The sequence below is a fragment of the Coregonus lavaretus genome (genome assembly GCF_964263955.1).
Source record: "Coregonus lavaretus genome assembly, chromosome: 33".
NCBI lineage: Eukaryota > Metazoa > Chordata > Actinopteri > Salmoniformes > Salmonidae > Coregonus > Coregonus lavaretus.
Window position 1 is genome coordinate 5,533,660 of NC_140020.1, and position 12,298 is coordinate 5,545,957.

General features: G+C 43.8%; 1 protein-coding gene across 1 annotated transcript in view; it reads left to right on the forward strand.

The window, feature by feature from the left end:
- Positions 1–9,438: 9,438 nt before the first annotated feature.
- Positions 9,439–12,298, forward strand: part of LOC311108615 (uncharacterized protein) — a 47,622-nt gene continuing 44,762 nt past the window's right edge. The window contains exon 1 of the mRNA XM_084151281.1: positions 9,439–9,768. Within this exon, the coding sequence (XP_084007407.1) occupies positions 9,766–9,768 (3 nt within the window). The 5' untranslated portion in view covers positions 9,439–9,765. The remainder of the gene's footprint in view (positions 9,769–12,298) is intronic.

The following is a 12,298-nucleotide window of genomic DNA, read 5'->3' on the forward strand; positions in this document are numbered from 1 at the left end:
TTTCCCACCTGGACAAGAGGAACACCTACGTGAGAATGCTATTCATTGACTACAGCTCAGCATTCAACACCATAGTGCCCTCAAAGCTCATCACTAAGCTAAGGATCCTGGGACTAAACACCTCCCTCTGCAACTGGATCCTGGACTTCCTGACGGGCCGCCCCCAGGTGGTAAGGGTAGGTAACAACACATCTGCCACACTGATACTCAACACGGGGGCCCCTCAGGGGTGCGTGCTCAGTCCCCTCCTGTACTCCCTGTTCACCCATGACTGCATGGCCAGGCACGACTCCAACACCATCATTAAGTTTGCCGACGACACAACAGTGGTAGGCCTGATCACTGACAACGATGAGACAGCCTATAGGGAGGAGGTCAGAGACCTGGCCGTGTGGTGCCAGGATAACAACCTCTCCCTCAACGTGACCAAGACAAAGGAGATGATTGTGGACTACAGGGAAAAAAAGAGGACTGAGCACGCCCCCATTCTCATCGACGGGGCTGTAGTGGAACAGGTTGAGAGCTTCAAGTTCCTTGGTGTCCACATCACCAACGAACTATCATGGTCCAAACACACCAAGACAGTCGTGAAGAGGGCACGACAAAGCCTATTTCCCCTCAGGAGACTGAAAATATTTGGCATGGGTCCTCAGATCCTCAACAAATTCTACAGCTGCACCATCGAGAGCATCCTGACTGGTTGCATCACCGCCTGGTATGGCAACTGCTTGGCCTCCGACCGCAAAGGCACTACAGAGGGTAGTGCGTACGGCCCAGTACATCACTGGGGCCAAGCTTCCTGCCATCCAGGACCTCTATACCAGGCGGTGTCAGAGGAAGGCCCTCAAAATTGTTAAAGACTCCAGCCACCCTAGTCATAGACTGTTCTCTCTGCTACCGCACGGCAAGCGGTACCGGAGTGCCAAGTCTAGGTCCAAAAGACTTCTCAACAGCTTCTACCCCCAAGCCATAAGACTCCTGAATAGCTAATCATGGCTACCCAGACTATTTGCACTGCCCCCCCACCCCATCTTTTTACGCTGCTGCTACTCTGTTAATTATTTATGCATAGTCACTTTAACTCTACCCACATGTACATATTACTTCAACTACCTCAACTAGCCGGTGCCCCCGCACATTGACTCTGCACCGGTACCCCCCTGTATATATATTGCCTCCCTACTGTTATTTTATTTTACTTATGCTCTTTTTTTCTCAACACTTTTTTGTTGTTGTTTTATTTTACTTTTTTATTAAAAATAAATGCACTGTTGGTTAAGGGCTGTAAGTAAGCATTTCACTGTAATGTCTGCACCTGTTGTATTCGGCGCATGTGGCCAATAAAATTCGATTTGATTTGATTTGATTTGTGGATACGGCCCCTGAGGCCCATTTTGTGTCCTCCACCCTAACTCGAATTCAGGGATGGTAGCCTGATCCTAGATCTGTGCATACTTCTACACAGAGTTCTTGTTTGTCAATATGTTGATTGAGTTAGCACCTTGGTATGTCTACAGCAGCGGCTCAGTGAGAGAGAATGAGACAAAGGGTGTGACGATATAAAACGTGGGCTGAGGGTTTAGGGCCGAGGGCTGTCTACTTTGGGTGCGTTCGTAAATTCACTCTGGCTATCTACTCCGATTTCAGAGCACTCTCGTCTGCGTGTGCCAGTGCGCAGAATTACTGATGAATTTACGAACGCACAACACCCATTGAATATGACCGGTGTCAGTAAACATCAGCAAAAAAAAACATAAGCAGCACAGTTACAGTCACTTACGCTCTAGATAACATGAAAAGAGCCTAACCAGCTCTGCTAGGGCGAGTAAAATGGTCAGAATGAGGTGTCCTCTCATTTGTGTCTGGATGTAGCTAGCAAGCTAGCCAACTTTAGCCAGTTTAGCTTGGGTGCTTGACTGCTGTTGTGAGGTCAGAAAGCTCAGATCAACCCTACTCCTCGGTCAGAGTGTCCAGGTCAGAGTGTCCAGTGTACGCTCTGGATACGCAGAGAACGAAACGCTCTGAATTTAAGAACAGGCAATCTGACAGTGCTCTGAATTTACGAATAACCCAGAGCACACTCTGACACACTGGAGGCAATTTACGAACGCACCCAAAGAGACAAGATTATGGCTATGAGATCACAAGGAATGCCAGTGGTGGTTTGGTCATTGTATTGTCAATCAAACTACAGGAACAGTGTGACTTCTAGTGTATAGAAAACGTGTTCAACAGCATACGCCAATGCTAGGTATGTTATAAGGAAATGAGAGACACCTGTAACATTAATTAAAGATGAACTAAGATGTGTCTGAAAAACATTGAGGAAGACGGCCTATTTAACCACATAGCTGACATTGTTGACATAGCTTTATAATTTGTCAACATTTTGGGCATGCAATGTCATTGCCCATCTGTGTCTTGTGTCTGTTGCTATCCTCACAAAAGGTGACGTTACTTGAACAGGGACATCTGGTATGTGACACACCCGCACAGTGACTTGAATTGTCCAGCCAATGCTGCCTTGAAGTGTACAGTTGAAGTCGGAAGTTTACACACACTTAGGTTTGAGTCATTAAAACTCGTTTTTCAACCACTCCACAAATTTCTTGTTAACAAACTATAGTTTTGGCAAGTCGGTTAGGACATCTACTTTGTGCATGACACAACTAATTTTTCCAACAATTGTTTACAGACAGATTATTTCACTTATAATTCACCGTATCACAATTCCAGTGGGTCAGAAGTTTACATACACTAAGTTGACTGTGCCTTTAAACAGCTTGGAAAATTCCAGAAAATTATGTCATGGCTTTAGAAGCTTCTGATAGGCTAATTGACATCATTTGAGTCAATTGGAGGTGTACCTGTGGATGTATTTCAAGGCCTACCTTCAAACTAAGTGCCTCTTTGCTTGACATCATGGGAAAATCAAAATAAATCATCCAAGACCTCAGAAAAAAAATTGTAGACCTCCACAAGTCTGGTTCATCCTTGGGAGCAATTTCCAAACGCCTGAAGGTACCACGTTCATCTGTACAAACAATAGTACGCAAGTATAAACACCATGGGACCACGCAGCCGTCATACCGCTCAGGAAGGAGACGCGTTCTGTCTCCTAGAGATGAACGTACTTTGGTGTGAAAAGTGCAAATCAATCCCAGAACAACAGCAAAGGACCTTGTGAAGATGCTGGAGGAAACAGGTACAAAAGTATCTATATCCACAGTAAAAGGAGTCCTATATCGACATAACCTGAAAGGCCGCTCAGCAAGGAAGAAGCCACTGCTCCAAAACCGCCATAAAAAAGCCAGACTACGGTTTGCAACTGCACATGGGGACAAAGATCGTACTTTTTGGAGATATGTCCTCTGGTCTGATGAAACAAAAATAGAACTGTTTGGCCATAATGACCATCGTTATGTTTGGAGGAAAAAGGGGAACGCTTGCAAGCCGAAGAACACCATCCCAACCGTGATGCATGGGGGTTGCAGCATCATGCTGTGGGGGTGCTTTGCTGCAGGAGGGACTGGTGCACTTCACAAAATAGATGGCATCATGAGGAAGGAAAATTATGTGGATGTTTTGAAGCATCATCTCAAGACATCAGTCAATAAGTTAAAGCTTGGTCGCAAATGGGTCTTCCAAATGGAGAATGACCCCAAGCATACTTCCAAAGTTGTGGCAGCATGGCTTAAGGACAAGAAAGTCAAGGTATTGGAGTGGTCATCACAAAGCCCTGACCTCAATCCTATAGAAAATGTTTGGGCAGAACTGAAAAAGCGTGTGCGAGCAAGGAGGCCTACAAACCTGACTCAGTTACACCAGCTCTGTCAGGAGGAATGGGCCAAAATTCACCCAACTTATTGTGGGAAGCTTGTGGAATTCTACCCGAAACATTTGACCCAAGTTAAACAATTTAAAGGCAATGCTACCAAATACTAAATGAGTTTATGTAAACTTCTGTCCCACTGGGAATGTGATGAAAGAAATAAAAGCTGTAAGAAATAATTCTCTCTACTATTATTCTGACATTTCACATTCTTAAAATAAAGTGGTGATCCTTACTGACCTAAGACAGGGAATTTTTACTAGGATTAAATGTCAGGATATGTGAAAAACTGAGTTTAAATGTATTTGGCTAAGGTGTATGTAAACTTCCGACTTCAACTGTATATAAGGCCTGTGTCTGGTTCAACGTGTGTGGATCTAGTTCCTGTTCAAAGCTTTAGATAGGAAATGCGCTTCTTATAAAGAATACTTGTGTACATCTGTTCAGGTGTATCTGCCATACAAATAACTTATAAACCTAGTAGTTTGTCCACTCAACAGCCTAAGATGTACAGTAATCTGCATTTTCCTCGAGGCAAGAGCTCTTATGGGGAGTCCTGGCGAGATTAAGGCGAAGGAAAAAACGGCCACTTCTTCCCTACATTCTATTGGCCAATCACTTGATAATAAGATGGATAACCTCCGATCGGGATTTGCTACCAACGGGACTCTTGTGACTGCAATATTCTCTGCTTTTCTGAAACATGGCTTTCGGACAAGATACCCCATTGCTATCCAACTCGGTGGATTCTGCATTCACCGAGGCGACAGGACAGTGGAGTCAGGGAAAGTGAGAGGGTGAAGGGTGTGCCTTTTCATTAACAACAAATGGTGTGCTGACTCGAGTGCAGTGGAAGTCTTGAACCATTGTTCACCCGTCTTGGGATACCTGATGCTTAAATGCCGACCCTTCTACCTCCCAAGGGAGTTTTCAGCTGTTATCGTGACTGTTGTATACATTCCACCTCAGGACAAGAAAAATAACAAGCTGGCACTTAACAAACTGTACGAGGCTATAAACGAGCAGGAAAACTTGCACCCGGAGGCTTCTTTCCTTGTTGCCGGTGCTTTTAATTCCGCGTCATTAAGACACGTGATGCCCAACTTCCATCAACACGTCTCCTTTGCCAGTAGGAGTGATAAAGACCACTGTTACTCTACCCACAAGCAAGCATACAAGGCCCTCCCTCGTCCCCCATTCAGCAAATCTGATTATTACTCCGTACTCCTGCTTCCTGTTTTCAAGCAGAACCTCAAACAGGAAGTACCCGTGACTTGTTCCGTTGAGAAATGGTCATCAGAAGCAGAGATTATGCTACAGGACTGATTTGCTAGCGCTGATTGGAATATGTTCAGAGACTTCGCCGTTAATATCGATGAGCTAACCACCTTGGTCACCGGCTTCATTAGGAAATGCATCGGTGACGTTGTCCCCACAGTGAAGGGTCGCTGCTTCCCCAATCAAAAGCCCTGGATTAACTATGAGGTTGGCGCTAAACTAAAGGACAGGGCTACCGCACACATTCTATCGCAGACAACCCTGAGGCTACAGCTGAGGACAGGAACAGGAAGTCCCACTATGACCTCTGCAGAGTCATCAAACGAGCAAAAGGACAATATAGGAATAAGGTGGAATCATATTACACAGCCTCTGACGCACGCCACATGTGGCAGGAGTTACAGTCCAGTACGGATTACAAAGGAAGACCCAGCCATGATCTGCCCAATGATGCCTCTCTACCAGACGAACTCAATGCGTTTTATGCACTTTTTGACAACAACAACACTGTGCTGTGCACGAGGGCCCCGATCAACCCAGAGGACTGGGTGATCTCGCTCTCCAAGGCCGACGTGAGTAAGGTCTTTAATCAGGTCAACACTCGCAAGGCCGCGGGGCCGCATGGTTTCCAGGGCATATTCTCAGAGCATGCGCAGAACAGCTGACAAGCATGTTCACGGTCATTTTCAACCTCTTCTTGTCCCAGTCTGTAATCCCCACATGTCTTATTAAGCTGACCACCATCATTCCTGTTTCTGTAATCATGAAGTGCTTTGAAAGACTGGTTTTGTACACATCAACTCCATCATCCCAGGCACAGCCCCATCCACATCGACGGGACTGCAGTGGAGCGGGTCGAGAGCTTCAAGTTCCTCAGTGTCCAAATCACTAAGGACTTAAAATGGTCCACACAGGCGCGCACAGTCGTAAAGAAGTCGCGTCAGCGCCTCTTCTCCCTCAGGAGGTTGAAAAGGTTTGGCATGGGCCCTCAGATCCTCAAAAAGGTATACAGCTGCACTATTGAGAGCATCTTGACTGGCTGCATCATTGGTTAGTATGGCAACTGCATCGCCCGCGATCGCATGGCGCTACAGAAGGTGGCACGGACAGCCCAGCACATCACTGGGGCCGAGCTCCATGCCATCCAGGACCTATATATAAGGCGGTGTGAAAGGAAGGCCCGGAAAATCGTTAAAGACTCCAGCCACCCAAACCATAGACTGTTCTCTCTGCTTCCGCACGGCTAGTGGTACCGGTGCATGAAGTCTGACACCAACAGGCTCCTGAACACCTTCTATCCCCAAGCCATAAGACTACTAAATAGCAAACAAAATGGCTACGTGAATCTGAGTTGACTCTTGTATTTTATTTTTTGACTGTCTCTATGCACACTCACAGAACTCTACACACACACACACACACACACACACACACACATACACACATACACACATAACATGCACACACATTTATACTGACTCTACACACACACACAATCATCATATACACTGCTACTACACTGTTTATCATATATCACCTTACCTCTATACCAGTGGAGGCTGCTGAGGGGAGGACGGCTCATAGTAATAGCTGGAATGGAGTCAATGGAATGGTATCAACCACATGGAAAACACATGTTTGATACCATTCCATTGACTCCATTCCAGCCATTATTATGAGCCGTCCTGCCCTATACATATCTACCTCTATCACTCCAGTATCCCTGCACAATGTAAATATGGTATTGGAACTGACCCTGTACACTGAATGTACAAAATGTTAAGGACACCTTCCTAATATATATATATATATATATATATATATATACAGTGGGGAGAACAAGTATTTGATACACTGCCGATTTTGCAGGTTTTCCTACTTACAAAGCATGTAGAGGTCTGTAATTTTTTATCACAGGTACACTCCAACTGTGAGAGACAGAATCTAAAACAAAAATCCAGAAAATCACATTGTATGATTTTTAAGTAATTAATTTGCATTTTATTGCATGACATAAGTATTTGATCACCTACCAACCAGTAAGAATTCCGGCTCTCACAGACCTGTAGGTTTTTCTTTAAGAAGCCCACCTGTTCTCCACTCATTACCTGTATTAACTGCACCTGTTTGAACTCGTTACCTGTATAAAAGACACCTGTCCACACACTCAATCAAACAGACTCCAACCTCTCCACAATGGCCAAGACCAGAGAGCTGTGTAAGGACATCAGGGATAAGATTGTAGACCTGCACAAGGCTGGGATGGGCTACAGGACAATAGGCAAGCAGCTTGGTGAGAAGGCAACAACTTTTGGCGCAATTATTAGAAAATGGAAGAAGTTCAAGATGACGGTCAATCACCTTCGGTCTGGGGCTCCATTCCATGCAAGATCTCACCTCGTGGGGCATCAATGATCATGAGGAAGGTGAGGGATCAGCCCAGAACTACACGGCAGGACCTGGTCAATGACCTGAAGAGAGCTGGGAACACAGTCTCAAAGAAAACCATTAGTAACACACTACGCCGTCATGGATTAAAATCCTGCAGCGCACGCAAGGTCCCCCTGCTCAAGCCAGCGCATGTCCAGGCCCGTCTGAAGTTTGCCAATGACCATCTGAATGATCCAGAGGAGGAATGGGAGAAGGTCATTTGGTCTGATGAGACAAAAATAGAGCTTTTTGGTCTAAACTCCACTCGCCGTGTTTGGAGGAAGAAGAAGGATGAGTACAACCCCAAGAACACCATCCCAACCGTGAAGCATGGAGGTGGAAACATCATTCTTTGGGGATGCTTTTCTGCAAAGGGGACAGGACGACTGCACCGTATTGAGGGGAGGATGGATTGGGCCATGTATCGCGAGATCTTGGCCAACAACCTCCTTCCCTCAGTAAGAGCATTGAAGATGGGTCGTGGCTGGGTCTTCCAGCATGACAACGACCCGAAACACACAGCCAGGGCAACTAAGGAGTGGCTCCGTAAGAAGCATCTCAAGGTCCTGGAGTGGCCTAGCCAGTCTCCAGACCTGAACCCAATAGAAAATCTTTGGAGGGAGCTGAAAGTCCGTATTGCCCAGCGACAGCCCCGAAACCTGAAGGATCTGGAGAAGGTCTGTATGGAGGAGTGGGCCAAAATCCCTACTGTAGTGTGTGCAAACCTCGTCAAGACCTACAGGAAACGTATGATCTCTGTAATTGCAAACAAAGGTTTCTGTACCAAATATTAAGTTCTGCTTTTCTGATGTATCAAATACTTATGTCATGCAATAAAATGCAAATTAATTACTTAAAAATCATACAATGTGATTTTCTGGATTTCTGTTTTAGATTCCGTCTCTCACAGTTGAAGTGTACCTATGATAAAAATTACAGACCTCTACATGCTTTGTAAGTAGGAAAACCTGCTAAATCGGCAGTGTATCAAATACTTGTTCTCCCCACTGTATATATAGATATATATATATATATATATTTGCATTGTCAGTTCTTTGTGTCCCAAATTACACCATATTCCCTTCATAGTGCACTACTTTTGACCAGAGTTGTACATGCCCTGGTCAAAAGTAGTGCACTATATATGGAATAAGGGGCCATTTTGGATGCAAACTCTCTTGTTATTTCGTCTAATCCTCACATTCTAGGTCACACAGTGTAGTCAGTAAATATCACAAATAGTATCCTACAGCATCTATCCATCTCTAGTATAAATATTTACCTTAATCCTGTAAATAACCACTCACTGGGCACAGACGTCAATTCAACGTCTATTCCATGTTGGTTGGAAACAACGTTGATTCAACCAGTGTGTGCTCAGTGGGCAGTTTTTCTGGTGAGTGTCTACAGGTATTTTATAATGAACTATTGCATTTACATTTACATTTAAGTCATTTAGCAGACGCTCTTATCCAGAGCGACTTACAGTTAGTGAGTGCATACATTTTTCATACATGAATTGCTTATGTAATGGGTCTATGTTCGGTTCCCACAAGCGTTGGTATAAGAAAGTTGATTCAAAACAGAGTTTAAATGTTTAATGGGTTTGGAGAGGCAGGTTTCAACTGCAATAGATGAATAATTTATCAGTTTAGGGGGGAGGGAGGTATCAACAGTGTGTGTGTGTGCGTACGTGCGTGCGTGTGTGTGCATGTGCGTGCGTGTTTGTGAGTGTGTGTGTGTGCGCGCGCGTGCGTGGGAGTGTGTTTGTGTGTGTGTGTGGGTGCGTGAGTGTGTGTGTCTCGTGTTTGTGTCTCTGAGAGTGCTTTTCTTTTGTGTTGGACTAAAAGTGTTGCACAACATACTGCCATACCTGCTGTCACCAGTCTTTCTCCCTTGGGTGTGTTACCTGGGCTGGGCAGATTCCACATGTAGCCTCAGTCCTCCTCTCAGAAAGCCACTCAAACGACATGGATAATGCAGTGGTTTTGGTTTAATTCAAATGTTGCCTCTCAACTCTTGACAAGGACATTTGGACTCATATAATTATTTGTTTTCGGTATTAGTTTGTAGGAAAAATTCCTGGTGCTGCAGAAATAGGTTCCCCTCACCGTGGCGAGTGAGAGTGTTATTTTAGCGGGCTCCTTGCTCAAAGTCGCCCCGACAAGTTCCATTTGACCGATTCCTGGGAGATTTGGAACGGATATAATAACAGAGGCATTATCATGGTAAGTACTCTGTCTCTCTCTAACAAGCTTCTTTGACTATAATTAATGTATGGCAGGCGGCTTGGCTGAACTTAGGGATTTGTCTAACAGATGAACTGGGCGTGTTAAATGAGGTGAAAAAGAAAGGAATGCCACACTGACATTTTAATCGGCTGTTTCAAGATCAGTTTATCTGTTGCGCGCCAAGGCTTTTACAAAGGGCACTCACTGTATTTTATGTGAATACTTGATAAACAGCCTAGGGAATGTGTCTGTGTGACTTGGGTTATATTTCTGGGTGATATATAAATGGTCTGTTCTATAAACGTTTAGTTAGGCCTATGCCTGAATTCTATTCTATTTTATTCTATCATATTATTCTATTCTTAATACAGGTAGGCAATACCCAGCCTATGATTAGTCTATTTCAATGATAAAAACACTCATATTGCCAACTAGGATAATGACAATGACATCCACAACAATCCTATCGTACTTTAGGCCTAATATCTCAAATGTAAGTGCATAAGTAATTTCATTAAGTGGAAATAAATAGGCTATATGTAAATATTTGTTAATTTGCCTGGTGGCTATGGTCATTCTATTAAGAAATAGACAAACAAACGCAGACAGTTATTTGAAGGGTTAACTACAGTCCTCAACTGCTTCTGGAAAGACTGACTTGAGCAGCCCGCCAACAGTGGCACACTTTTTGAAACCAGACTATTCAAGAAAGAAGCAGGCAAGCCTACAAGTTCCAGAGGGAAACTTTTGCCTGATATTTTACCACTAGGCTGCGTATGCGCGCTGTTCCCCACATAAATAATTATCAAACGGAAACTCAGCCTGCGCACATATATGCTATTCCACTTTCAAACCGTCTTCTGCTTGTTCTGTTGTCAGACATGGAAAATACTTTTACAAAGAAAACGAGAGAAAGACTATTAGCATACTGACTATATTGTGAGACTGTCTTATTCTGTACTTGACAGCTGTTCATTTGGGGTTTCAAATATTGGAGTGGGCGAAAAGTTTTCCTCTAATTTAAGGTAAGAGGTTCTTTAGACTTCTCTGTCACTGGGGTATGGAAGCAGTTGAACAAGTTGGAGGTCTTATTTCTATAATGTACTTATATTTAGATTTAAAAATATATACATTTTCATATATAGGGTAACGTGAACTATGAAGAGGAATAAGTGGCTACAGTTTACACTTTTTTGGTTATTTAATGACATTTTGTTTTTAGAAAAGGGCAGTTTTCCCAAGTACAAGGGTAGTGTGTTAAAATCTATTTTATACATTTATTTTGATATTTTGGAATAATTAAAACCTTAAGTCTAGGTATCTTATTTTAATACAATTAATAAAATATTGAAACAAAATGGCATTGCACATCTCACTATTAATATCTTCACTATGATGAGGTATTGACGTAAGGCCTCTCTCTTCTTTTTAGCTCCAAATCATTCTAAAGTATTAAAAAAATGACTGTGTAACTCAATGAAGTTACTTATAGATTTGGACATGATTTGGACATGATTTGTCAAATGCTAATTTAGGTACCATAGACTTGCATTGGATTGAGAATGGCGCCAGAGGGGATGGCTGCCGTTTTACGGGCTCCTAACCAACTGTGCTATTTTGTTAGTTTTTTTCGCATTGTTTGTAACTTATTTCGTAACTTATTTTGTACATAATCTTGCTGCTACCGTCACTTATGAACGAAAAGAGCTTCTGGACATCAGAACAGCGATTACTCACCTCGAACTGGATGAAGATGATTTCTTTAATGAGTACGACGCGAAGGATATACTGCTTTCTCAAGACCATGCCCAAATACCTGTCATTTGCCTGTAGAAAAGACAGAGAAAAGGGGGGCGGAGGTCGGAGTGCCTTCTGAGAATTCGGAGGCGAGTGAGTAAACCTCCACTACCATCCGATCTATTGGCCAATGTGCAATCATTGGAAAATAAAATTGATGATCTACGATTAAGACTATCCAACTAATGGGACATTAAAAACTGTAATACATACAGAGTCGTGGCTGAACGACGACGTGGATAACATAGAGCTGGCTGGGTTTTCAGTGCATCGGCAGGACAGAGAAGCTACGTGGGGGGGGGGGGGGGGGGGGCACTCAACAAGCTGTATAAGGCCATAAGCAAACAAGAAAATGCTCATCCAGAAGCTGCGCTCCTAGTGGCCGGGGACTTTAATGCAGGGAAACTTATATCCGTTTTACCTAATTTCTACCAGCATGTCACATGTGCAACCAGAGGAAAAAAAAACTCTAGACCACCTTTACTACACACACAGAGACGCATACAAAGCTCTCCCTCACCCTCCATTTGGCAAATCTGACCATAATTCTATCCTCCTGATTCCTGCTTACAAGCAAAAACTAAAGCAGGAAGTACCAGTGACTCGCTCAATACAAAAATGGTCAGATGACGCGGATGCTACGCTACAGGACTGTTTTGTTAGCACAGACTGGAAAATGTTCCGGGATTCATCCAATGGCATTGAGGAGTATACCACCTCAGTCACTGGC